This window comes from Leucoraja erinacea, unplaced genomic scaffold, assembly GCF_028641065.1.
Source record: "Leucoraja erinacea ecotype New England unplaced genomic scaffold, Leri_hhj_1 Leri_84S, whole genome shotgun sequence".
Taxonomy (NCBI): Eukaryota; Metazoa; Chordata; class Chondrichthyes; order Rajiformes; family Rajidae; genus Leucoraja; species Leucoraja erinaceus.
The window spans coordinates 152,400-179,029 of NW_026576784.1; the positions used below are offsets into that span (position 1 = coordinate 152,400).

Below are 26,630 nucleotides of genomic sequence, written 5' to 3' on the forward strand. Positions count from 1 at the left end.
GATCATGGCTGATCATCCAACTCAGTATCCCGTACCTGCCTTCTCACCATACCCCCTGATCCCCTTAGCCACAAGGGCCACATCTAACTCCCTCTTAAATATAGCCAATGAACTGGCCTCAACTACCCTCTGTGGCAGACAGTTCCAGAGATTCACCACTCACTGTGTGAAAAAGTTCTTCTCATCTCAGTTTTTAAAAAAGTTCTTCTCATCTCGGTTTAAAAAAAAGTTTCTATAGTGTACTGTTCTGTGTCTTTTTTATTTTTTATTTTATTGTTTTAAAAAACCGAGATGAGAAGAACACGGAATGGATTGGTATAATGTGGTCTGTATCGCCAATTAAGCCTTCAAAAGAGACGAAGCAAAGATTTAAATGTTGACACAAAATGTCAAAGAGGTGTGACTCACGGAGCTACATGGAACTCAGAGCTGTAGATGTAATGTCGTCATTCAGAACAAGCACACTAGGTGAAAAAATCTCTCAACACAAAGTACATTGTGATTTTTATCTCCTTTAGCTGCAAAGGTAATAGCAAGAAATTAATTGCAATTTCAGTAGTTACAGCTACCCACCTTACTTTTTAGTGTCTTCCCTCACAGTGAATTCTGCTGTGGGGGGGACGTTTCTTGTTGATTTCTATAGTGTACTGTTCTGTGTCTTTTTTCTTTTTTATTTTATATGGATTTATGGTCATTTAATCTATTCAATTAATTTAATCAATCTCTGTAAAGCACTTTGGTTCAAAGTGATTTTGATTTAAAAGTGCTATATAAATAAATATTACTAAATATTACTATTACTTCAATATATTGGTTGTTCATAAGTAGTTCCAAAGAATGATACAGCAAGTAAACAAAAACGGCAGATGATGGAAATCTTAAATAAAAACAGAAAGTGCTGGAAAAACTCAACAGGTCAGTTAAAGGTGATGTGCGCCCCCACCAATCTCTCAAAGTACTAAGAGTCAGACAGCAAAGAAACAGAGCCTTTGGTCCTGCTGCTCCATACCAACCAAGATCAGTTCTGTTTAATTTAAATGTTATTCCCTTTATCATGTATCTGTACACTGTGGATGGCTCGATTGTTAACATGTATTGGCTTTCTGCTGATTGCTTAGCACATAACAAAAGCTTTGCACTCTACCTCAGTATACGCGACAATATACTAAACAAAACTAAACTAAATGACTGTGTAAGGTCATCCCTTATGGGGCCTGTCCCAATTAGACAACTGCAGGAGACTTTGCAGTCGCCACATGTTCGCGGGTGGTTGCTGGGGAGTTGCCTTCATGGTCGTGAGGAGTTCCCACATTCTGGGAACTAGTCGCGCTGTCATTATGGTTACCGCAAATTTTCAGCCTGAAGAAGGGTCTCGACCCGAAACATTGCCCATTCCTACTCTCCAAAGATGCAACTTGACCTGCTGAGTTACTCCAGCATTTTGTATCTACCTTCGATTTTACCAGCATCTGCTGTTCTTTCTTACGAGGTTTGTAATAAATGTGAGTTTCGATCACTGGCGGGCTTCATTCAGACATTCAAATGTCTTGTAATTCCAGCAAAGAACTTCAATCATTTCTCAATCAATTTGTTTGACTGAATTCAGTGTAAGTTTGAAATAGTCCATGAGAAAGTAAAATTGCTCATCTTCCATGTTGTGTAAACTGATCCATCTTTGTGTGTTTTTGTTTGCTCTAGGTTTTTGCTGAGAATAAAGATGAGACGGCTTTAGTCCTGTTTGGGACTGACGAAACCTTTAACCCACTTGCTAAACCGGACCAATACCAGCACATTTCTGTGTACAAAAACCTGATGATCCCTGACTTTGATCTCCTGGAAGATGTTCAAAGTCGTATTGTGACAAGTAATGAGCAAGCTGACTGTATCCTTTCAGCCAACAGCTATTTGAGGAAAGTAAACAATGAAGACAAGGGTCGAGTCAAGAGTCTTTAGTTGTCATCTGCAACATCGACAGAACAATGAAATTCTTGTTTGCAGCAAGTTAACAGGCATAACATTATCCAAAGGCCATTTATGTTAATCATCAATGGAAAGAGATATTTTGCAGCAGCATCTATGGTGCGAAGGATAGGCAACGTTTGGCCCGAAATAATCGGTCCATAGATGCTGCTGCAGGTCTGGAGCTTTTTAGGGAAATCTGGTTCCTTCTTAAACAATGGAAAAGATATTTTAATTTATGGTTCCTTTTAGAGATGGCAAAGAAATTAGGTGGCATAGGAAATGGCAATAGGTTTTAATTTCCTTTTCCTTTTAGAAACATAGAAAATAGGTGCAGGAGTAGAGGCCATTCGGCCCTTCGAGCCTGCACCATTCACCATTCAATATGATCATGGCTGATCATCCAACTCAGTATCCTGTACCTGCCTTCTCTCCATACCCCCTGATCCCTTTAGCCACAAGGGCCACCTCTAACTCCCTCTTAAATATAGCCAATGAACTGGCCTCAACTACCTTCTGTGGCAGAGAGTTCCAGAGATTCACCACTCTCTGTGTGACTCTTTGGGGATCATAAGATCCTAAGTGATAGGAGCAGAATTAGGCCATTCGGCCCATCATGTCTACTCCACCATTCAATCATGGCTGATCTGTCTCTCCCTCCTAACCCCATTTTCCTGCCTTCTCCCCATAACCTCTGACAACCTCATGGCTCCATCCTATTGAGGCGTGATTGACACTTAATCCACAAAGCTCAACTTTTATCTTTTGACAGCTTAAGTGTTTAATTCCATTTACACACAGACATCGATGGGTGCCTGGAACACAGTGCCTTGGTGGTGGTCGAAGCGGATACCATAGTGATGTTTAAGATCCAATTAGACAGACACATGAACAGACAGGAAATTGGGGGCTATGGATAATGTCCAGACAGATGGGATTAGTTTAATTTGGTGTCATGGTTGGCACAGGCGCTGGGCTGAAGGGCCTGTTTCTGTTCAAGAACGAACTGCAGATGCTGGAAAATGGAAGGTAGAGAAACTCAGCGGGTGCGGCAGCATCTATGAAGTGAAGGAAATAGGTCCTGTTTCTGTGCTGTACTCTTATGTTCTAATTCCTTGAGTAATTACATTGTCAGTATCTGATTATAGCAAAGTCTGGGCAATATTCAGGCATGGTACATTTGTGCTAGACAATGGCAGGCGACTTCAATTCCAACAAGAGATGGTCTAATCATCTCATTACATTCAAAGGTGTCACCATTGATCAGAAAAGTAATGTGTAACCAAAGGCTGTTTACAACAGCATTTAAACAACATGTGGACAGGTACATGGATGGGAGGGGTTTAGAGGGCCATGATCCATATCCCTCCATTCCCTGCATTTCCATTTGCTTCTCCAAAAGCCTCTTCAACTCCACGATTGTATCTGCCTTCTATGCTGCACACGTAGATGTTTGAACGAGTATTTGGAGACATTCCGAATTTCCTCCGTCTCCTCGGAAGTGGAGATGTTGGTGTGGTCACATTCAAAGTTGGTAACAATAGACAATAGGTGCAGGAGTAGAGGCCATTCGGTCCTTTGAGCCAGCACCGCCATTCAATATGATCATGGCTGATCATCCACAATCAGCAACCCGCTACTGCTTTCTCCCCTGACTCCGCTATCCTTAAACACCTGCATTCACATATTGATTGGTCACCTGTATAACACCCAGCAACAGTCCCTTCAGTACACCACTGGTTATAAGTTTCCAATCACAAATAAACTGCAACATTAACCTCTGCCTCATCCCAACAACCCGGTTTTAAATCAGTCTGAAGAAGGGTTTCGGCCCGAAATGTCGCCTATTTCCTTTGCTCCATAGATGCTGCTGCACCCGCTGAGTTTCTCCAGCATTTTTGTGTAACCCGGTTTTAAATGCAATTTATCACATTGCTATTTCAAGAGAGCGTTAGATTTAGCTCTTAGGGCTAAGGGAATCAAGGGATATGGGGAAAAAGCCGGAACAGGGTACTGATTTTGGATGATCAGCCATGATCGCATTGAATGGCGGTGCTGGCTCGATGGGCCAAATGACCTACTCCTGCACCTATTGTCTATGTATAGCCCACAGCCTGAATACAATTTGGGGTTGAAGTCTAATGTAAGACCACGTCACTCCCCTTATTGACACAATCATGGTGAAAAGTTCGTAATTCAGCTGGTGAGAATTGGGTCATTCGGCCTATCGAGTCTACTATGCCATTCAATCGTGGGTGATCTGTTTTTCCCTTCCAACCCCATTCTCCTTCCTTCTCCCCGTATCCTTTGGCACCCTTAATAATCAGGAAGACGATGAAACTCTACGTTAAAAATACCCCATGACTTGGCTTCCACTGCCGCCTGTGGCAATGAATTCCACAGATTCACCACCCTGTGGCAAAAACAAATTCTCCTCATCTCCAATATAAAGATGCGTCCTTTTATTCTAAGGCCGTGCCCTCTGGTCCTAGACGCTCTCACTAATGGAAACATCTTCTCCACATCCACTCTAGGCTTTTCATTATTTGCTAGGTTTCAATGATCCTCCCTCATCCTATACTCCAGCAAGGTCAGGCCCAGGGCCATCAAATGCTTCTTGTACATTAACCTGGATCAGTAAACCACCTCTGGACCTTCTCCATCTCTCCTCCGATATCGGCCCCAAAACTGCTCATAATATTGCAAATGTGGTCTGACCAGCACCTTATAAACCCACAGAATTACATCCTTGCATTTATATTCCCTGTTCAATCAAATTAAATAAGCAAGATCTCACTTTAAACAAAGCCAAGCTAACTATCTTTGAATCATAGTTATAGGTGATAGGAGCAGAATTAGGCCATTTGGCCCATCGTCTACTCTGCCATTCAATCATGGATGATCTATCTCTCCCCCCCAACCGCATTTTCCTGCCTTCTAACCATAACCCCCGAGACCCGTTCTAATCAAGAATCTATGCTTTAAAAATATCCATTGACATTTTCTCCACAGCCTTCTACGGCAAAGAATTTCACAGATTCACCACTGACAAAATAAATTCCTTTTCATCTCCCTCCTAAAGGAACGCCCATTACTTCTGAGGCTGTGACCTCCAGAACTAGACTTTCCCACTAGTGGAAACATCCTCTCCTCATCCATTCTATCCAGGCCTTTCACTATTCTGTAGGTTTCAATGAGGTACCCCCTCATCCTTCTAAACTCCAGCGAGTACAGGCCCAGTGCCGACAAACGCTCATCATAGGTTAACCTACTCATTCCTGGGATCATTCTCGTAAACCTCTGGACCCACTCCAGAGCCGGCACATCCTTCCTCAGATAATGTGCACAAAATTGCTCACAATATTCCAAATGCAGCCTGACCAGAGCCTTATAGAGCCTCAGCGTTACATCCCAGTTTTTGTATACAAGCCCTCTTGAAATAAATGCTAACATTGCGTTTGCCACATTTACTACCGATTCGACTGCAGATTAACTGTGTTGGGAATCCTGCACCAGCTCCCAAGTCCCTTTATATCTCCGATTTCTGAAAATAGAATTTAGAAAATAGTCTAGGCCTTTATTCCTACGACCAAAATGCACGACTTCACACTTTGCTATGCTACATTCCATCTGCCACTCTCCCAACCTGTCCCAAGTCCTTCTGCAGAGTCCCTGCTTTCTCTACACTACCTGCCCCTCCACCTATCCTCGTACCATCCGCAAACTTGGCCACAAAGCCTTCAATCCCCCCCCCGTCCAAATCATTAATATACCACGTGAAGAGTAGCGGCCCCAGCACCGAGCCCTGCGGAACTCCACTAGTCACTGGCAGCCAACCAGAAAAAGCCCCCTTTATTGCCACTCTTTGTCTTCTGCCATCCGGACAACCTGCTATCCACGCTAGTATCTGCCCTTTGATACCGTGGGCTCTCATCTTCCTTAGCAGCCTCACGTGTGGCACCTTACATATTACACCTTACAAAGACTTTCTGAAAATCTAGGTAAACAACGTTCATCTCTCATTTCTGTCCTGGTATTTAATTCTTCAATGAATGCCAGCAGATTCGTCAGGCAAGATCTCCCCTTCACAAAACCATGCTGACTTTGGCCTATTTTATCGCAAACTTCGAAGTACTCCTTTACAATGGATTCTAATATCGTACCATCGCAGTTCTTGGTTAGATTTACATTTATGTGTATAATAAAATAGGATTACTGAATATGTTATAAAATATAAAACTGAATTAACATTTTGTTTTTGTTAATGTTTGAACCTTGACAATCCTCAAGTTCTGGATGCCCTAATTGTCTGCATGGACTTGCTTCAGGAACAGACCTTGTAAGTACTCAAATAACTTGTTGGTGTTTGCGGCTCCTGTGTTTTATTTGAGATGTCAATGAGCTGAAGAATGAAATGTTGCTTTTCCATGTTCTTAGAGATGCTGCCTGACCCGCTGAGTTTACTCCAGCACTCTGTGAAACGTCACCTATCCATGTTCTCCACAGATGCTGCCTGACCCGCTGAGTTACTCCAGTCCCACTCTGTGAAACGTCACCTATCCATGTTCTCTCCACAGATGCTGCCTGACCCGCTGAGTTACTCCAGCACTCTGTGAAAACGTCACCTATCCATGTTCTCCACAGATGCTGCCTGACCCCGCTGAGTTACTCCAGCACTCTGTGAAACGTCACCTATCCATGTTCTCCACAGATGCTGCCTGACCCGCTGAGTTACTCCAGCACTCTGTGAAACGTCACCTATCCATGTTCTCCACTCTGCTGCCTGACCCACTGAGTTATTCCAGCACTTAGTCTCTTTTTTGGACTGTGTAAAGTTTGGATTTTATGTAAACAATTTCATTTATGTTGGAAAGTTCAGTTCTCCCACCTCCAGCTCAGGACTAACATCACGGTATCAGTTTTAATATTCTGCGTTTCAGGGGGAAGAAGTATGAGAAGTTGCATATTGCAGTACTGACCGATCTGAATAGTCCCTTCAGTTATGACCAGCTGGATGTCATCACACACAACATGAAACGAGCTGGAATAACGCTGCAGTTCTTGTGAGTATTTATCTTTATCATCCTATCCATGTATTGACAAAATGTCTTTTAAATGTATCTGCCTCAACTATCTCCTCTGGCAGTTTATTTCTTATACCCACAACTGTGAAAAACTTGCCGCTCAGATTACTGTTATATCTTTCCTCTCTCACTTTAAACCAATGTCATCGACTTTTGATTCCCTGATCCTTGGAGACAGATTCAATGCCAGATTCACCCAGTCTATTCCCCACATGATCTTATATCAGCACCTCTATCAGATCACCCCACAGTCTTCTGCATCCAAGAAATAAAGACCTCGCTGCCCAACCTCTCCCTAGAACTTGTGTGCTCGAGTCCTGGGAGCTCTCTCCCTCAGAGGGCGGTGGAGGCCGGTTCTCTGGATGCTTTCAAGAGAGAGCTAGATAGGGCTCTTAAAGATAGCGGAGTCAGGGGATATGGGGAGAAGGCAGGAACGGGGTACTGATTGGGGATGATCAGCCATGATCACATTGAATGGTGGTGCTGGCACTTGAAGAGGACATTCTTGTAAATGTCCTCTTCAAGTTTCAAGTTTTCTTTTATTGTCACAAGCATCAATTTGTACAGTGAGATGTGAGTTACTCTTCTCTGCACTCGTTTCAGCTTAATGGCTCCTTTCTTATATCAGGGTTTCCAAGCTAAATACAATACAAAAGCCAATAGGTGCAGTAGGCCATTCGGCCCTTCGAGCCAGCACCGCTAGTTCCAAGTGCAGCTTCACCAAAATCTTGTATAACTGTAACATAATTTCCCAATTTCTATGCTCAATACTCTGACTGATGAAGGCCAGTGTGTCAAAAGCCCTTGTTGCCACCTTATCTACCTGCAATGCCACTTTCAGGGAACTACAGTATGTACTTGTCCTCCTTGGCCTCTCTGCTCTACAACACTTTAAAGTTTCAGCTTCACTGTGAAGTTCTGCCCAGGTTTAACTTTCACACTTCACATTTCTCTGAATTGAAATCCGTTTGCCATGTTTCTGCCCACTTGCCCAAATGATAAGATCCCCGCTGTAATAACCATCTGAACTACCTACGACACTAAGGCCCCGAGTCTGAAGAAGGGTTTCGGCCCGAAACGTCGCCTATTTCCTTCGCTCCATAGATGCTGCTGCACCCGCTGGGTTTCTCCAGCATTTTTGTGTACCTACGACACTACCTATTTTTGGATCACCTACACACAACATATCACACACCATCTGCGGATTCCATTGTTGTCTTCAAATTTGATGAATATATAATGTCATAGAGTGATACAGTGTGGAACCAGGCCCTTCGGCCCAACTTGCCCCCACCGGCCAACATGCCCCATCCACACCAGTCCCACCTGCCTGCCTGCGCTTGGTCCATATCCCTCCAAACCTGTCCTATCCGGGTACCTGTCTAACTGTTTCTTAAACGTTGGGATAGTCCCAGCCTCAACTACCTCATCTGGCAGCTTGTTCCATACACCCACCACCCTTTGTGAGAAAATGTAAACCCTCAGATTCCTATTAAATCTTTTCCCCTTCACCTTGAACCTATGTCCTCGATTCCCCTACTCTGGGCAAGAGAGATTGCATCTACCCGATCTATTCCTCTCATGATTTTATACACCTCTATAAGATCTCCCCTCACCCTCCTGCGTCCAAGGAAGAGAGACCCAGCCTGCTCAACCTCTCCCTGTAGCTCACACCCTTGAGTCCTGGCAACATCCTCGTAAATATTCTCTGAACCCTTTCACGCTTAGCAATATCTTTCTTATAACATGGACATAGACATAGACAATGGATGCAGGGGTAGGCCATTCGGCCCCTTCGAACCAGCACCACCATTCAATGTGATCATGGCTGATCATCCACAATCAGTACCCCGTTCCTGCCTCTCCCCATACCACTTGATTCCGCTAGCCCTCAGAGCTCTATCTAAATCTCTTCTGAATGCATCCAGTGAATCGGCCTCCACTGCCTTCTGAGGCAGAGAATTCCACAAATGCACAACTCTGTGTGAAAAGGTTTTTCCTCATCTCAGTTGTAAATGACTTCTTAAATTGTGGCCCCTGGTTTAGAACTCCCCCCAACATCGGGGACATGTTTTCTGCATCTGGTGTGTCCATTCCCTTAATAATTTTAAATGTTTCTGTAAGATCCCCCCTCTAAATCCTTCTAAATTCCAGTGAATACAAGGCCAGTCGCTCCATTCTTTCATTATATGAAAGCCAGAACTGAACACAATATTCTAAATGCGGTCTCAGCAACTTCTTATACAAGGCAATAGAGTAGGTGGTCAGGGCATGGAACTGGTAAGTTCTAGTGTTAGAGAACCATTAGGCAAGGCAAGGCAAGGCAACTTTATTTATATAGCACATTTCATACACGAGGCAGACTCAAAGTGCTTCACATAAAAACATGTCATACAATAAAATGAAATAATAAAATTAAATAAAATAGAAAAATTAAAAGAAAAGAAAAGCAAAGTTAAAAATGCATTATAAAAAGTGCCAAAGTTAAAAATGCAATGTAGTTAAGATTTAGCTGAAAGCTAAAGTTAACATAAAAGTTTCAGTCTTGTTTTAAAAGTGGTCAAAGTTGAGGCAAGTCTTAAATCTTCAGGAAGATTATTCCAGCTATTTGTTGCATAGTAACTAAATCCTGCTTTCCCATGTTTTGTATTTACTCTGGGAATCACTAACAGATTGGTTTCAGAAGATCTTAGCGGTCTAGAAGGCTTATATAGTGAAGCATGTTAGGTACACGATGAGCCAAATGGCCTCCTATGCTGTTAACATTCTACGATGCTTGTAACACCACTGTCCACAGCTTGCCCTTTGCACTGGATGCGACCAACATGGGAGACAGTGGAGATGCAGCAGAAAGAAGAAGCAACATTTCACATGGGAAAGGTCTAACGGCACAACAGAGAGATGGAATGCGAATGGTTCAGAGAGTTATGCAGTCGTTAGATGAAGAAGGAGGACTAGATGAAGTCTTCACTTTCAGGTGAGAATCTTTCAGAATGGATTTATTGAGCTGGCTAATGCTGTAATCAAGGAAGAAATAACTGGCCATCCAGAGAAGCTTAATGCACTCAAACCAAATCATCATCTTTTTAATGAAAGAAAAATTATATTTGATAAGTACACCAGAGTCTAACAAGAAAATCTATCAAGCAGATTTAGTAGAAGGCTATTGGGTTTCCAGAAGGCAATGAATGTGCGGTGTTGAAGGCTGGTGCACAAGAGCTCATGGTATCAGGGGATGTCAGTGTTAATATGGATTGATATAAAACCAAAAAATGGTAGTAAAATGCAGCCGGTCAGAAAGCTTTAGTGAAAAGGGAGACATTTAATTTTTCAGATTAAGGATCCTTCATCAGATCTCAATATCGATTGTAGACTGGTTATCATTTAGGAAAAAGAGTTTTAGTTTTAGAGATATAGTGTGGGAACAGATTCATCGCCCACAAGACCACGCCAATCAACCATTCACTAACTCTATGCTGTTAGGGACAATTTACAGAGGCCAATTAGCCGAGAAACCCACCTGTGTAGTCACAGGAAGAACTTGCAAACTGCATACTGCACCTGTAGTCAGGATCGAGCCCTGGTCTCTGGCGCTAGAAAACAGCAACTCTATCTCTGCATTACTTGCACCTCCTCCAACCTCATCTACTGTATTCGTTGGTCAAGATGTGGACTCTTATACATCGGCGAGACCAAACATAGACTGGGCGATCGTTTTGCTGAGCACCTTCTATCAGTCCACTAGGACCTACCTGATCTCCCGATTTCCAAATACTTTAATTCCCCTTCCCATTCCATTGTCAGAGTGAGGTTAATCGCAAATTGGAGGAACAGCATCTCATATTTTGCGTGGTCAGCCTCCAACCCAGTGGTATGAATATGATTTCTCTAACTTCAAGTAACCCCTGCACCCTCTCTCTTCATCCCTCCCTCACCCAAGGCACACCAGGTTCCCGTTCTCACCTAGCAAACAGCTAACAAGGCCTGTCACCTTTATCATCATTAGTTTTTTTGCATATCTTCCATTCATTTGTTCTATATCTGTCTACATCACTGTCTGTATCTCTCGTTTCCCTTTCCCATCGACCAGTCTGAAGAAGGGTCTCGACCCAAAACGTCACCCATTCCTTCTCTCCAGAGATACTGCCTGTCCCGCTGGGTTACCTCAGCATTTTGTGTCTATCTTCGGTTTAAACCAGCATCTGCAGTTCCTTCCTACACACGTTCTTTCAGCAGCTTGTATTTTGCTTCAGATCCCAGCATCTGTAATCTCTTGTAGTCTCTCAACAAAATAGAGAGAGTACAGAGGAGATTTACTAGAATGTTGCCTGGGTTTCAGCAACTAAGTTACAGAGAAAGGTTGAACAAGTTAGGGCTTTATTCTTTGGAGCGCAGAAGGTTAAGGGGGGACTTGATAGAGGTTTTTAAAATGATGAGAGGGATAGACAGTTGATGTGGAAAAGCTTTTCCCACTGAGAGTAGGGAAGATTCAAACAAGGGGACATGATTTGAGAATTAAGGGACTGAAGTTTAGGGGTAACATGAGGGGGAACTTCTTTACTCAGAGAGTGGTGGCTGTGTGGAATGAGCTTCCAGTGAAGGTGGTGGAGGCAGGTTCGTTTTTATCATTTTAAAATAAATTGGATAGTTATATGGACGGGAAGGGAATGGAAGGTTATGGTCTGAGCGCAGGTATATGGAACTAGGGGAGAATAAGTGTTCGGCACGGACTAGAAGGGTCGAGATGGCCTGTTTCCGTGCTGTAATTGTTATATGGTTATATGGTTGTGTCAGCAGGATGTTGCCAATGGTATAGTGTTTCCATTACGAGAAGCTGGTTTTCCTTTCCTTGGAGCTGAGGATACAGTTCAGTTCAGTTTATTGTCCCGTGTACCGAGGTACAGTGAAAAGCTTCTGTTGCGTGCTAACCAGTCAGCGGAAAGACAATACATGATTACAATTGAGCCGTCCACAGTGTACAGATACAGGATAAAGGGAATAGCGTTTAGTGTAAGGTAAAGCCAGCAAAGTCCGATCAAGGATCAAGGATAGTCTGAGGGTCAACAATGAGGTAGATAGTAGTTCAACACTGCTCGTTGGTTGTGGTAGTATGATTCAGTTGCCTGATAACAGCCGGGATGAAACTGTCCCTGAATCTGGAGGTGTGCGTTTTCACATTTCTGTACTTTTGACTGATGGGAGATGAGAGAAGAGGGAGTGGCCGGGGTGCGATCCATCCTTGATGATGCTGCTGGCCTTGCCGAGGCAGCGTGAGGTGTAAATGGAATCAATGGAAGGGAGGTTGGTTTGTGTGATGGTCGACAGGGTCCACAATTTGCTGCAATTTCTTGTCTCGGACGGAGCTGTTCCTAAAACCGAGCTGTGATGCATCCTGATAAAATGCTTTCTGTGGTGCATCTGTAGAAGTTGGTTAGGGTTGTAGGGGACATGCCAAACTTCCTTAGCCTTCTAAGGAAATAGAGGCATTGGTGTGGTTTCTTGGCCATTGCTGCAATGTGGTTGGTCCAGCAACAGTTGTTGGTCCAGGAACAGATTAACTCCTGAGGAGCATGAAGTCATCAACCATCTCTACTTCAGTGCCATCAGTACAAACCGCTTCACTTCCTGAAGTCGATCACTATCACCTTTGCTTTGTTGACAGTGAGATCAACGTTGTTGTCTCGACATCAGGATAGGCCTGATATGTATGAACCCCTCCCCAACAGGAGCAGAAAACTCAGCGGGTGAACTGAAACTGCTCTGTTGGTTACCGCAGATCCCATCTCCTCCAGAAGTGTCGCCAGAATCTGCAGGCATATGCCGACATCATCTCTCCAACCACACTGTCTCCTGCATCACCAAACTATCGTATTCCATTTCCATTTTTCCATCTGTGAGAGTATTTTGATTTTAATTGAAATAACCTTCATTTTTGTCTCTCTACTAGGGAAAGTGTGGAACAATTGTCCATATTTAAGAAAATTGCAAGGAAGCCGATGGCATGGCCGTGCCAGCTCACCATTGGCTCCGGAATCACCATTAACATTGTGGCATACAAAGCAGTAAGTTGTACATTTTACACTGAAACTGAGGAAGAAAAACATATTTCACAATAGGTGAAGGTTTGGGGAACAATGGGTGGGGAGAGTACAAGGCCAATGTCAGGTAGCATGGGGGCAACGGGATTGGACAGCGAGCGTGGGGGCAATGGGATTGGACAGTGTGGGGGCAATGGGATTGGACAGCGAGTGTGGGGGCAAATGGGATTGGACAGTGGTGTGGGGGCAATGGGATTGGACAGTGTGGGGGCAACGGGATTGGACAGTGAGCGTGGGGGCAATGGGATTGGACAGTGTGGGGGCAATGGGATTGGATTGGACAGTGTGGGGGCAACGGGATTGGACAGTGTGGGGGCAATGGGATTGGATTGGACAGCGATTGGACAGTGGGGGCAATGGGATTGGACAGTGTGGGGGCAATGGGGGGGATTGGACAGCGAGCGTGGGGGGGGGGCAATGGGGATTGGACAGCGAGTGTGGGGGGGGCAATGGGGGGGGTTGGACAGTGTGGGGGCAATGGGATTGGACAGTGGGGGGGCAATGGGATTGGACAGTGGGATTGGACAGGGGGGCAATGGGATTGGACAGTGTGGGGGCAACGGGATTGGACAGTGTGGGGGCATCGGGATTGGACAGCGTGGGGGCAACGGGATTGGACAGTGGGGGGGCAACGGGATTGGACAGTGTGGGGGCAATGGGGTTGGACAGTGTGGGGGCAATGGGATTGGACAGTGGGGGGGCAATGGGATTGGACAGCGTGCGTGGGGGCAATGGGATTGGACAGTGTGGGGGCAACGGGATTGGACAGTGTGGGGGCAATGGGATTGGACGGTGTTGGGGTATTGGGATTGGACAGCGTGGGGGCATTGGGATTACACAACGGGTACAATGGGATTGGACAGTGTTGGGGCATAACAAAATAGGAGTCTATGTGAATATTCAATGTATTGTATTGTATATCTTTATTGTCATTTCCTGAGTATTCGCATACCCAGAGGAAACAAAAAAACGTTGCTCAACCAGTGTCCATTCAGTGTGCATGAAAAAATAAATAGAAATAAAAAAAATACATGTATCATGAACAAATTTAACACTCTACTAAACATTAAACAGGCGTTCCGACCGGCAGCGGCACAACAGTGGCTCTGCTGCAGTGTGGGGGTTTGTGCGCGATACTTGGCAGGGGGCAAAGTCCATTTAGCAGTCTTATAGCCTGTGGGAAGAAGCTGAGGAGCATCCCGCTGGTTTTGCAGCTAATGCTCCTGTACCTCTTCCCAGATGGCAGGATGGAGAAAATGTCATGCGATGGGTGGTAAGGGTCTTTGATGATGGAGATGGCTCTGCTGATACATCTCTTCCTGTATATGTCCAGCAGGAAGGGGAGTGGAGCACCAATAATCCTGCTGGCGGTCTTCACTATCCTGTCTAGTTGGTGCCGTTCGTACGCCTTGCAGCTCCCGAACCAGGAAGTGATGCCGTATGTCAGTGTGCTCTCGACAGTCCCCCTATAAAAAGTCCGTAGGTGTGTGGTGGGGAGACCTGCTTTACGTAGTCTTCGGAGAGGGTGTAGTCGCTGCTGGGCTCTCTTGACCAGAGCTGTGGTGTTGGCCGTGGACGTCAGGTCATCAGACAGATGTAGTCCTAGGAACTTCATGCTGCTGACCCTTTCCACATCGGCTCCGTCGATGTGCAGAGGTGTATGGTGTTGTTTCCCCGCCCTCCTGAAGTCAACCACCATCTCCTTAGTTTTTCCCACGTTAAGAATGAGGTTGTGGGATTTGCACCAACCTGTGAGCAGCTCCACCTCCATCCTGTACGCCGATTCATCATTGTCACTGATGAGACCCACCACTGTTGTGTCATCAGCGAACTTGTTGATGAAGTTGTTATTGAGTCTGGCAGTACAGTCGTGTGTCAGCAGACTAAACAGAAGGGGGCTTAGGACACAGCCTTGGGGTGAGCCAGTGCTCACGGCTATGGTTTTTGATGTCCTACTGCCCACCCTGACTGTCTGCTGCCATTGCGACAGAAAGTTCAGGACCCAGTTGCATGTGCCAGCATCAACCCCCAATAGCTCCAACTTCTCCACCAGCTGCTGCGGAATGATTGTATTGAAAGCAGAGCTGAAGTCTATGAAGAGGATCCTGGCATAGGTATTTTTCCGATCGAGATGTGACAATACGAGGTTCAGTGTTGTTGAGACTGCGTCCTCTGTGGATCGGTTGGCTCTGTAGGCGAACTGCAGTGGGTCTAGGTCGGCAGGTAGACTATTTTTGATGTGCTGCATAACTAGTCGCTCAAAACACTTCATTACAATGGGTGTTAGGGCCACTGGTCGAAAATCATTATGGAACAGACACTACAGCACAAGAATAGACCCTTTGGCCCACAAAGTCTGTGCCGAGCATGATGCCAAGTCAAAATCTTATCTGCCATAGTACTGGAGTACTATCTCCCAGAAGTACTGGAGGACAGAGTATCTAAGGGGGTCGAGAAACTGAAAGAAATTTTCATTAGGCGAGAAATAGTATTGGGTAGGCTAATGTGACTGAAGGATGATAAATCCCCTGGACCTGATGGTCTGCATCACTGGGTCCTCAGGGAGGTGGCTCTAGAAATAGTGGACGCATTGGTGATCATTTTCCAATGTTCAATAGATTCAGGATCAGTTCCTGTGGATTGGACGATAGCTAATGTTATCCCACTTTTCAAGAAAGGAGCGAGAGAGAAAACGGGGAATTACAGACCAGTTAGCCTGACTTCGGTGGTGGGAAAGATGCTGGATTCAATTATTAAAGAGGTAATAATGAGGCATTTGGATAGCAGTAAAAGGATTAGTCCAAGTCAACATGGATTTATGAAAGGGAAATCATGCTTGACTAATCTTCTGGAATTTTTGAGGATGTGACAAGTAAAATGGATGAAGGAGCCAGTGGATGTAGTGTATCTAGACTTTCAGAAAGCCTTTGATAAGTTCCCGCACGGGAGACTGGTGATTAAAATTAGAGCACATGGTATTGGGGGTGGGGTGTTGACGTGGTTAGAAAATTGGTTGGCAGACAGGAAGCAAAGAGTAGGAGTGAACGGGTCCTTTTCAGAATGTCAGGCAGTGGTGAGTGGAGTGCCGCAAGGCTCAGTGTTGGGGCCGCAACTGTTTACCATATATATTAATGATTTGGAAGAGGGAATTAGGAGCAACACTAGCAAGTTTGCAGATGACACAAAGCTGGGTGGCAGTGTGAACTGTGAAGAGGATGTTAGGAGGTTGCAGGGTGACCTGGACAGGTTGAGTAAGTGGGCAGATGCGTGGCAGATGCAGTATAATATAGATAAATGTGAGGTTATCCACTTTGGCGGCAAAAGCAAGGGGGCAGATTATTATCTCAATGGGGTTAGGTTAGGTAAGGGGGAGGTACAGAGAGACCTGGGTGTCCTTGTACACCGGTCACTGAAAGTTGGTGTGCATGTACAGCAGGCAGTGAAGAAAGCTAATGGAATGTTGGCCTTCATAGCAATAGGATTTCTGTATAGGAGTAGAGAGGTTCTTCTGCAATTGTATAGGGCTCTGGTGAGACCACATCTGGAGTATTGTGTACAGTTTTGGTCTCCTAATTTGAGGAAGCACATCCTTGTGATTGAAGCAGTGCAGCGTAGGTTCGCGAGATTGATCCCTGGGATGGCGGGACTGTCATATGAGGAAAGATTGAAAAGACTAGGCTTGTATTCACTGGAGTTTAGAAGGATGAGGGGGATCTTATAGAAACATATAAAATTATAAAAGGACTGGACAAGATAGATGCAGGAAAAATGTTCCCAATGTTGGGCGAGTCCAGAACCAGGGGCCACTGTCTTAGAATAAAGGGGAGGCCATTTAAGACTGAGGTGAGAAAAAACTTTTTCACCCAGAGAGTTGTGAATTTGTGGAATTCCCTGCCACAGAGGGCAGTGGAGGCCAAGTCACTGGATGGATTTAAGAGAGAGTTTGATAGTGCTCTAGGGGCTAGTGGAGTCAAGGGATATGGGGTGAAGGCAGGCACGGGTTATTGATAGGGGATGATCAGCCATGATCACATTGAATGACGGTGCTGGCTCAAAGGGCCGAATGGCCTCATCCTGCACCTATTTTCAATGTTTCTACATTTCTATAGTCCATATCCTTGCATTGCCTGCATATTTAAGTGCCTATCTGAAAGTCTCTTAAATGCCACGCCTCAACCACCACCCCCAGCAAAGTGTTCCATGCAATCAACACCCTGTGTGTCATCAAACTTTCCCGCACATCTATACGATTACTAAAACTCCTCGTCTTGTCTGTGTGTGTGTGTGTGTGTGCCAATTTCTATTTTCCTATTTTCTTCCAAACGCTAGGCCACAGCCGTCCCATTTTCACACATTCTACTCACATTTTTCCCATCAAGGCCAGAAACATTTTCTGGGTGCCCGCTCTACCACTAGAGGGGTGGTAGAGCGGGCACCCAGAGATGACACGGTTGGCTGTCTGTTGTTCTTCTCCGCATTCACAGGCTGGGCTTTGGCGGAGGGAGCCCCCATCTCCACACGCTGGCGTTGAAATGCCCAACTCCAGTACCAAGTCTGTTGAGCTTCACCCATGCTCCTCTGGGGAGCTTAGACCCTGGACAGCTTTTATCTGGTAAATTGGATGACAACATTATTAGGCAGGGACCAGGGGGAGTAAATTGGGAGTAGTTATGATTGGGTTAGTCCATGTCTGACAAAGGCCAGTTGATCATCCTCAGGACTGAAGGAGGGCTTAGAAAGAACAACATGGTAAAGGAATCTTGGACAACCAAAGACAGAGAAAATGTCTTTAGTGAATCAGATTAAAGAAAACCCCAAGGCTTTTTATATGTACATTTAAAAACAAGATAATAGCCTGGAAATAGATGGGACTGCTCTAGAATCTATTCCCTGCACTTACATGTGCCTCTCTAAAAGCCCCTTAAACACTACGATTGTATCTGCCACCACCACCACCACCGCCCCACACATCTCCATTAACATTTCCCCTCTCACCTTACAGTTATGTCTTGTAGTGTTGGACAATTCCACCCTGGGGTAAAGGTTCTGACTGTCTACCCTAGTAACCAGTGATGTGCATCTTGCAGTGTAGCCTCTGTATTTCTGTTCATGAAGTCTTCTACGGACAGTGGTCATTGACAAGTCCACACCTGACTCCTGAAGAGTGTTTCTGATCCGTCAGACAGGTGTTTGGGATTTTTCTTTATTATAGAGAGAATTCTTCTGCCATCAGCGGTGGAGGTCTTCCTTGGCCTGCCAGTCCCTTTGCAATTAGTGAGCTCACCAATCTGACGAAGGGTCTTGACCCGAAACATCACCTATTCCTTCGCGGCATAGATGTTGGTTCACCCTCTGAGCTTCTCCAGCATTTTTGTCTAAGCTAACCAGTGCTCTCTTTCTTCTTAATGGTGTTCCAAACAGTTGATTTTGGTACGCCTAAGATTTGGCTGATGTCTCGAACAGTTTTATTCTTGTTTCTCAGTCTCATAAAGGGTTCTTTTTGACTTTCATTGGCACAACTTTGGTCCTCATGTTGAAAAACAGAAATAAAAGTTTCCAAAGTGATGGAAAGACTGGAGGAAAGACTAGATGCTGAGAACTCTCTAACACTTGCATTAAGGAGGCAAATAAGCACACCTGAGCAATTACAAACACCCATGAAGCCATGTGTCCCAAACATTTTGGTGCCCTGAAATGGGGGGGCTATGCATAAACACAGCTGTAATTTCTACATGGTGAAACCAAAATATATAAAAATGGCCTTTATTAAAATCTGACAATGTACACTTTAACCGCTTGTGATTTTTTTCTATTACAAATCTCAAATTGTGGAGTACAGAGGCAAATAAATAAAGGATAGGTCTTTGCCCCAAACATTATGGAGGGCACTGTATGTTCATATTCTTTCTCTGCTCTAAGGAAAACTAACTCCGCCTCCCCTCATAACTGAAACATTCCTTCCAGACAACTAGTGAATCCTCTCTGCACCTTCTCCAGTGCAATCATGCCCATTCTGCCTTATGCTTTATGAATGAATGAATGCATGAATGAATGATTGAATGTATGAATGAATGAATGACTATCCAATCACTACTTATAACTCAAGCCCTCCAATCTTTGTGAAATTTTCCAGTTTAATCTCATCTCTCCTACAGTGTTGTGTCTATACTCGATGTAATGCAACGAGTGAATCTTTAGGTATGTGAAGAGGAAAGAATTAGTTAAGACCAAAGTTGGACCCTTGAAGACTGAAAAAGGTGAATTTATTCTGGGGAACAAGGAAATGGCAGATGAGTTGAACAGGTACTTTGGATCAGTCTTCACTAAGGAGGACACAAACAATCTTCCTGATATAGTAGTGGCCAGAGGATCTGGGGTGATGGAGGAAATCCACATTAGGCAGGAAATGGTGTTGAGTAGACTGATGGGACTGAAGGCTGATAAATCCCCAGGGCCTGATGGTCTGCATCCTAGGGTACTTCCTTAAGTACCAATCCATAGGAACAGATCCTGAGTCTATAGAACTTTGGAAAATTATCACCAATGCATCCACGATTTCTAGAGCCACTTCCTTGCCTCTAGAAATCGTGGATGCATTGGTGATAATTTTCCAAAGTTCTATAGACTCAGGATCTGTTCCTATGGATTGGAGGGTAGCTAATATTATCCCACTTTTTAAGAAAGGCGGGAGAGAGAAAACAGGGAATTATAGACCAGTTAGCCTGACATCGGTGGTGGGGAAGATGCTGGAGTCGATTATAAAAGATGAAATAGCGACATTTGGATAGCAGTAACAGGATCGGTCCGAGTCAGCATGGATTTACGAAGGGGAAATCATGCTTGACTAATCTTCTGGAATTTTTTTGAAGATATAACTAGGAAAATGGACAAGGGAGAGCCAGTGGATGTAGTGTATCTGGACTTTCGGAAAGCATTTGATAAGGTCCCACATAGGAGATTAGTGGGCAAAATTAGGGCACATGGTATTGGGGGTAGAGTGCTGACATGGATAGAGAAGTGGTTGGAAACAAAGAGTAGGGATTAACGGGTCTCTTTCAGAATGGCAGGCAGTGACTAGTGGGGTACCACAAGGCTCGCTGCTGGGACCGCAGCTATTTACAATATACATCAATGATTTGGATGAAGGGATTCAAAGTAACATTAGCAAATTTGCAGATGACACAAAGCTGGGTGGCAGTGTGAACTGTGAGGTGGATGCTATGAGAATGCAGGGTGACTTGGACAGGTTGGGTGTGTGGGCAGATGCATGGCAGATGAAGTTTAATGTGAATAAATGTGAGGTTATCCACTTTGGTAGCAAAAACAGGAAGGCAGATTATTATCTAAATGGCGTCAAGTTGGGAAAAGGGGAAGTACAACGGGATCTGGGGGTCCTTGTTCATCAGTCTATGAATGTAAGCATGCAGGTACAGCAGGCAGTGAAGAAAGCGAATGGTATGTTGGGCTTTATAACAAGAGGAGTTGAGTATAGGAGCAAATAGGTCCTTCTGCAGTTGTACAGCGCTCTAATGAGACCACATCTGTATGAAGTATTGTGTGCAGTTTTGGTCCCCTAATTTGAGGAAAGATATTCTTGCTATTGAGGGAGTGCAGCGTAGGTTTACAAGGTTAATTCCTGGGATGGCAGGACTGTCATATGCTGAGAGAATGGAAAGGCTGGGCTTGTACACTCTGGAGTTTAGAAGGATGAGAGGAGATCTTATTGAAACATATAAGATTGTTAAGGGTTTGGACACGCTAGAGGCAGGAAACATGTTCCCAATGTTGAGGGCGTCCAGAACCAGGAGCCACACAGTTTAAGAATAAGGGGTAAGCCATTTAGAATGGAGACGAGGAAACATTTTTTCTCACAGAGAGTTGTGAGTCTGTGGAAGTCTCTGCCTCAGGGCGGTGGAGGCCGGTTCTCTGGATACTTTCAAGAGAGAGCTAGTTAGGGCTCTTAAAGATAGTGGAGTCAGGAGATATGGGGAGAAGGCAGGAACGGGGTACTGATTGTGGATGATCAGCCATGATCACATTGAATGGCGGTGCTGGCTGGAAGGGCCGAATGGCCTCCTCCTGCACCTACGGTCTATTGAATCCTCTCTGCAATCCTCTCAGTGCAATCATGCCCATTCTGCATAACTAGCGTTGTTACTTAACCTACCATCAGCGGCGCTACAAATCTGCCATTGCCTGTGAGTGCGATTCCGGAGGCATTGGTGGGTGGGGTGGGGGGGATTAAAATGCAGGTTTATATTCGTTGTCGGAGAGGGATTTCCTCGGACTGCCAGCTGATGAAGAAAAATCGTTCGGGCTTCCATTCGCGGTCTAAAAAAAAATCTCTGGATTTAACCTAATGGCAACTAAAAATGCCTTCAACATCACGGATCGCAATATCAGGACAAAACAAAAGGTATGTTGTTTATTTAACATATTATCTTGCTTTTTGGTGTGGCTTGATTTTAATCTTATGATGCAAATAATGTTATTTAGGCCCCATATGAATCGGCCGTGTCTTGCCTGCCGATATGGGCTTAACATTTATGGCAACGGCAACATTCTGATCGATCACATTCCACAAACATCCACTCAAGATAATCAAATTCATTATTTATTTGCACAATCATGTCATATGAGCATCTAATTCATCTATATTTTGTGTTATTGTCTATCCATGATCAATATTTTCATACTAAATTTTTAGTCAGATGTATTGTGCAAGAAATAATGATTTTTAGAGTGGATGTTTCTGGATTAATTTATGGGAATTAAACATTAAATTCCTACCATTTGCATATAAGTTCATGACAAAGTGAAAATTAAAAATCATGTTATATTGTGAATTCTTGTGTGAATGGGATCAGTTTGTTATTTGGATATTTAGGCTATTTAAAAAATGTAGCCTTTTCTTAAGAAATGGATAGATGTTTCGATCTAGTAATTGAATTTTGATGAATTTACTTGATTAGATGAATTTGATGAAACAGACGAACATGAACTTTTTGTTGGGTATTTACTATTTGTTTTAGTGTTTAACTTTATCATTTCTACCTTTTTTTCTAAAACTGCAAATAATAACTTGTTTCTTTTAATGCTGTTCAATGTATTTTTTTCTCTTTACATTTTAAACAGATGTCTCTGAAGAAGAAATGCAAATTTGTCGATCCAAATGCCCAGCAAAAGAGGCTGATTTAGGCAGCATTCGCAGAGATTATCTGAATTTGGATTACTCCAAAATGTGATGATCTACAGGACATTCTTAATGGGGAAAGTAGTGGGCAGAAAGGCATGCCATGTGTGGTTTGAAGAGCAAAACCTTGTAGTTTACAATGCCAACATTGAAAGATTGAGGAAAAACAAGGTGTACAGAGTTACTTATTGGTTACAATCTGAGGAGTATGATGATGCTACTGATTATGATATGCCAATGTACCAGCTAGCAACTGATCTTCTCCATAAATACTTTTGTTTTGGCTAGAAATTGTAATTTCTTTACCTATCTGTTACGGACTCACAGCATATAATACAATAATATTAAAGTTCTGATCTTGAGAATATCACATTTTTGAATTTTCAAGGCAGTCTGGGTGTTTATTACTATTTCCGTCACAACGGTCAATTTTGTAATTAGCTACAATTAGGTAACTAAGTAATTATATGCTTTAATTTCAGGTCATCCAAGTAGGGTTTCGGCCCGAAACGTTGCCTATTTCCTTCGCTCCATAGGTGCTGCTGCACCTGCTGAGTTTCTCCAGCATTTTTGTGTACCTAAGATATTTCATATTTGTTTCAGAATGCTTCAATCTATAATAACTGAACATTTCATTCAGTTCTCTTAATTTTTAAGAAAGCTATGGGCTTTTGACTGTCCTCGATCACAGCTTTTGTGTTAAGTCAATGGAAAAGCAATAGACAATAGACTTATTCTTAAACTGTGGCCCCTGGTTCTGGACTCCCCCAACATCGGGAACATGTTTCCTGCCTCTAGCGTGTCCAAACCCTTAACAATCTTATATGTTTCAATAAGATTGTCTCTCATCCTTCTAAACTCCAGAGTGTACAAGCCCAGCTGCTCCATTCTCTCAGCATTTGACAGTCCCTCCATCCCGGGAATAGGGAACAAGTTGCTAATTTCCGAGTATGAAAATGACCATAACTTTTTTAATACTGAAGATATGAAAGTGAATTAGGTATTAAATTAAAGTTCTTTTTATGCTTTATCTGATGGGATAAATTACGGGCTTGATTTTTTTAATCTCAAAATTTTGTAACATTGCTATTTAAACCTTCAGATAACAGAGGAAAAATGTAAAAAGAGCTGGACATCTGTTGATGCTAAAACGTTACGGAAGGAAGATGTGAGGAGAGAGACTGTTTACTGCTTGAATGACGACAATGAGACTGAAGTTACAAAGGAGGACACTATCCAAGGTACCGTTCAAATTCTAGATTCATCAATTTTGGGTTAGTCCCACTTCTCTAAAGTGCTTATTCGCAACTTGACGTGAACAAAAGCAGCTTTGTTGTGGGATGAGGGGAGGCTGCAAGGCTCCGCTGCATAAGGTTCAGGAGTTTGTGAAGGGGGTCATGAGGTGAGTTCAGACAGACCACAGTGTAAACCTACATTAGACTTGTCAAAGTGGTAGTACTCTTGTCCCAGGCGAAGAGATGGGACCCTCGAACAGAACGCAACAATGCTGATGCGATACAGTGCCAGAGACCCAGGTTTAATGCTGACTACGGGTGCTGTCTATATGGAGTTTGTACGTTCTCCCTGTGGCCTGCGTGGGTTTTCTCCAGGTGCTCCGGTTTCCTCCCGCAATCCCAAGAACTACAGGTTTGAAGGTTAATTGGCTTGGTAAATCCATCATCTCCACCCCCACCTCCACCTCCACCTCCACCATCACCTCTGGCAATGCATACCAGGCACCCATCCACTCGATGTGCACAACAAACCTTGCTCCACACATCTATACTAAACCTTGTCCCTCTCACCATAGAGCCATGCTCTCTGAAATAGACCCTGACCTGAAACTTCATCTATCCATGTTGTCCAGGGACAGACACAAAAAGCTGGAGTAACTCAGCTAGTCAGACAACATCTCTGGAGAAAAGGAAGAGGTGATTCTGGACAATCCAAGTTGCCAGAAGGAGAGACAAAGTGGTGGAGTAGCACTGCAACAATAGTTTATTTTATCGTCAAGTATACTGAGGTACAGTGAAAAGCTTTTATTTGCATGATATCCAGTCAAAGAAAAGACTATACGTGAATACAATTAGGCTGTCCACAGTGCACAGATAATGAGTACACCAGAACTATGCATGAGGATCTTGGGGCCATTCTGATAGTGGCAACGCAGGTGGATAGTGGTTGGTTGCCTTCATCAGTCGAGCATTGAGTATAAGACTCAGGAATTCATGGTGCCGCTGTATAGGAGTTTAGTGCGTCTGTATTGGAGTATTGTGTGCTGTTCTGGGTGCCCCTTGCCAGTTCTGGGTGCCCCTTGCCAGTTCTGGGTGCCCCTTGCCAGTTCTGGGTGCCCCTTGCGAGTTCTGGGTGCCCCTTGGCTGGTCTTGGTGCCCCTTGCCAGTTCTGGGTGCCCCTTGCCAGTTCTGGGTGCCCCTTGCCAGTTCTGGGTGCCCCTTGCCAGTTCTGGGTGCCCCTTGCCAGTTTGGGTGCCCCGTGCCAGTTCTGGGTGACCCTTGCCAGTTCTGGGTGCCCCCCCTGGGTGCCCAGTTGGGTGCCCCTTGCCAGTTCTGGGTGCCCCTTGCCTGTTCTGGGTGCCCCTTGCCAGTTCTGGGTGCCCCTTGCCAGTTCTGGGTGCCCCTTGCCAGTTCTGGGTGCCCCTTGCCTGTTCTGGGTGCCCCTTGCCTGTTCTGGGTGCCCCTTGCCAGTTCTGGGTGCCCCTTGCCAGTTCTGGGTGCCCCTTGCCAGTTCTGGGTGCCCCGTGCCAGTTCTGGGTGCCCCGTGCCAGTTCTGGGTGCCCCTTGCCAGTTCTGGGTGCCCCTTGCCTGTTCTGGGTGCCCCATGCCATGGGTGCCCCATGCCAGTTCCATGGGTGCCCCTTGCCAGTTCTGGGTGCCCCGTGCCAATTCTGGGTGCCCCTTGCCAGTTCTGGGTGCCCAGTGCCAGTTCTGGGTGCCCCTTGTCAGTTCTAGGTGCCCCTGGCCAGTTCTGGGTGCCCCTTGCCAGTCCTGGTGCCCCTTTCCAGTTCTGGGTGCCCCTTGCCAGTCCTGGTGCCCCTTGCCAGTTCTGGGTGCCCCTTGCCATGGGTGCCCCTAGCCAGTTCTGGGTGCCCCTTGCCAGTTCTGGGTGCCCCTTGCCAATTCTGGGTGCCCCTTGCCAGTTAGGATGTGAGGCTTTGGAAAAGTTGTTGAAGAATGCATGTGACAATAAATGTAACTTGAACCTTACAACAATGCTGCGTGGATTAGAGGGCAAGGTGCTTTCTCTGTTATCAGAGGCTGAGACCTGAAAGGGAGATTTTAAAGGCGAAGTGTGGGCAAGTATTGTTACAAAGTGCTGCTCTGGGTGGTGGTGGAGGTCGATATGATAGTGGCATTTGAGGTTTTTATTGGCACGTGGATATCCAGGGAATGGAGACCTATAGGTCCCATGCAGGCTGAGGAGGGTAGTTTAACCTGGCATTGTGTTCTGCAAAGACACTGTGGCCAAAAAGCCTGTTCCTGAGCTGTACTGCGTTACATTTATCAGTTTGTCCCAGATCCCATGGGCTCTAATGCAATGGAACAAATCTCCCATGTGGCACCTTGTCAAAGGTTTTAACTTAAGTTTATCTCGACTATTATCAATCGCACCACCCTCACCAGTACATTTGGCTTCATTCTTTTTAAATCAATCAAATTGGTGAGATGAATGTTGTTCATTTGTCAGGATTCCGTTACGGCAGTGACATTATTCCGTTCTCACGTGTGGATCAGGACCAGATGAAGTACAAAACTAATGGCAAATGTTTCAGTGTCCTTGGATTTACCAAGTCTGCACAAGTGAGTACTAATCTAAATGTACAAGTGAGTACTAATCTAAATGCACTAGTGAGTACTAATCTAAATGTACAAGTGAGTACTAATCTAAATGTACAAGTGAGTACTAATCTAAATGTACAAGTGAGTACTAATCTAAATGTACATGTGAGTACTAATCTAAATGTACTAGTGAGTACTAATCTAAATGTACTAGTGAATACTAATCTAAATGTATAGGTGAGTACTAACCTAAATGTATAGGTGAGTACTAATCTAAATGTATAGGTGAGTACTAATCTAAATGTATAGGTGAGTACTAATCTAAATGTATAGGTGAGTACTAATCTAAATGTACAGGTGAGTACTAATCTAAATGTACTAATCTAAATGTACAAGTGAGTACTAATCTAAATGTACACGTGAGTACTAATCTAAATGTATAGGTGAGTACTAATCTAAATGTACTAGTGAGTACTAATCTAAATGTACTAGTGAGTAC

General features: G+C 44.4%; 1 protein-coding gene across 1 annotated transcript in view; it reads left to right on the top strand.

The window, feature by feature from the left end:
- xrcc5 (X-ray repair complementing defective repair in Chinese hamster cells 5) overlaps positions 1 to 26,630 on the top strand; it is a 77,254-nt gene that overhangs the window by 5,129 nt on the left and 45,495 nt on the right. The window contains exons 3-9 of the mRNA XM_055631655.1: positions 1,699 to 1,882; positions 6,250 to 6,298; positions 6,900 to 7,022; positions 9,841 to 10,020; positions 12,991 to 13,105; positions 23,437 to 23,575; positions 26,040 to 26,152. Of these exons, the coding sequence (XP_055487630.1) occupies positions 1,699 to 1,882; positions 6,250 to 6,298; positions 6,900 to 7,022; positions 9,841 to 10,020; positions 12,991 to 13,105; positions 23,437 to 23,575; positions 26,040 to 26,152 (903 nt within the window). The remainder of the gene's footprint in view (positions 1 to 1,698; positions 1,883 to 6,249; positions 6,299 to 6,899; positions 7,023 to 9,840; positions 10,021 to 12,990; positions 13,106 to 23,436; positions 23,576 to 26,039; positions 26,153 to 26,630) is intronic.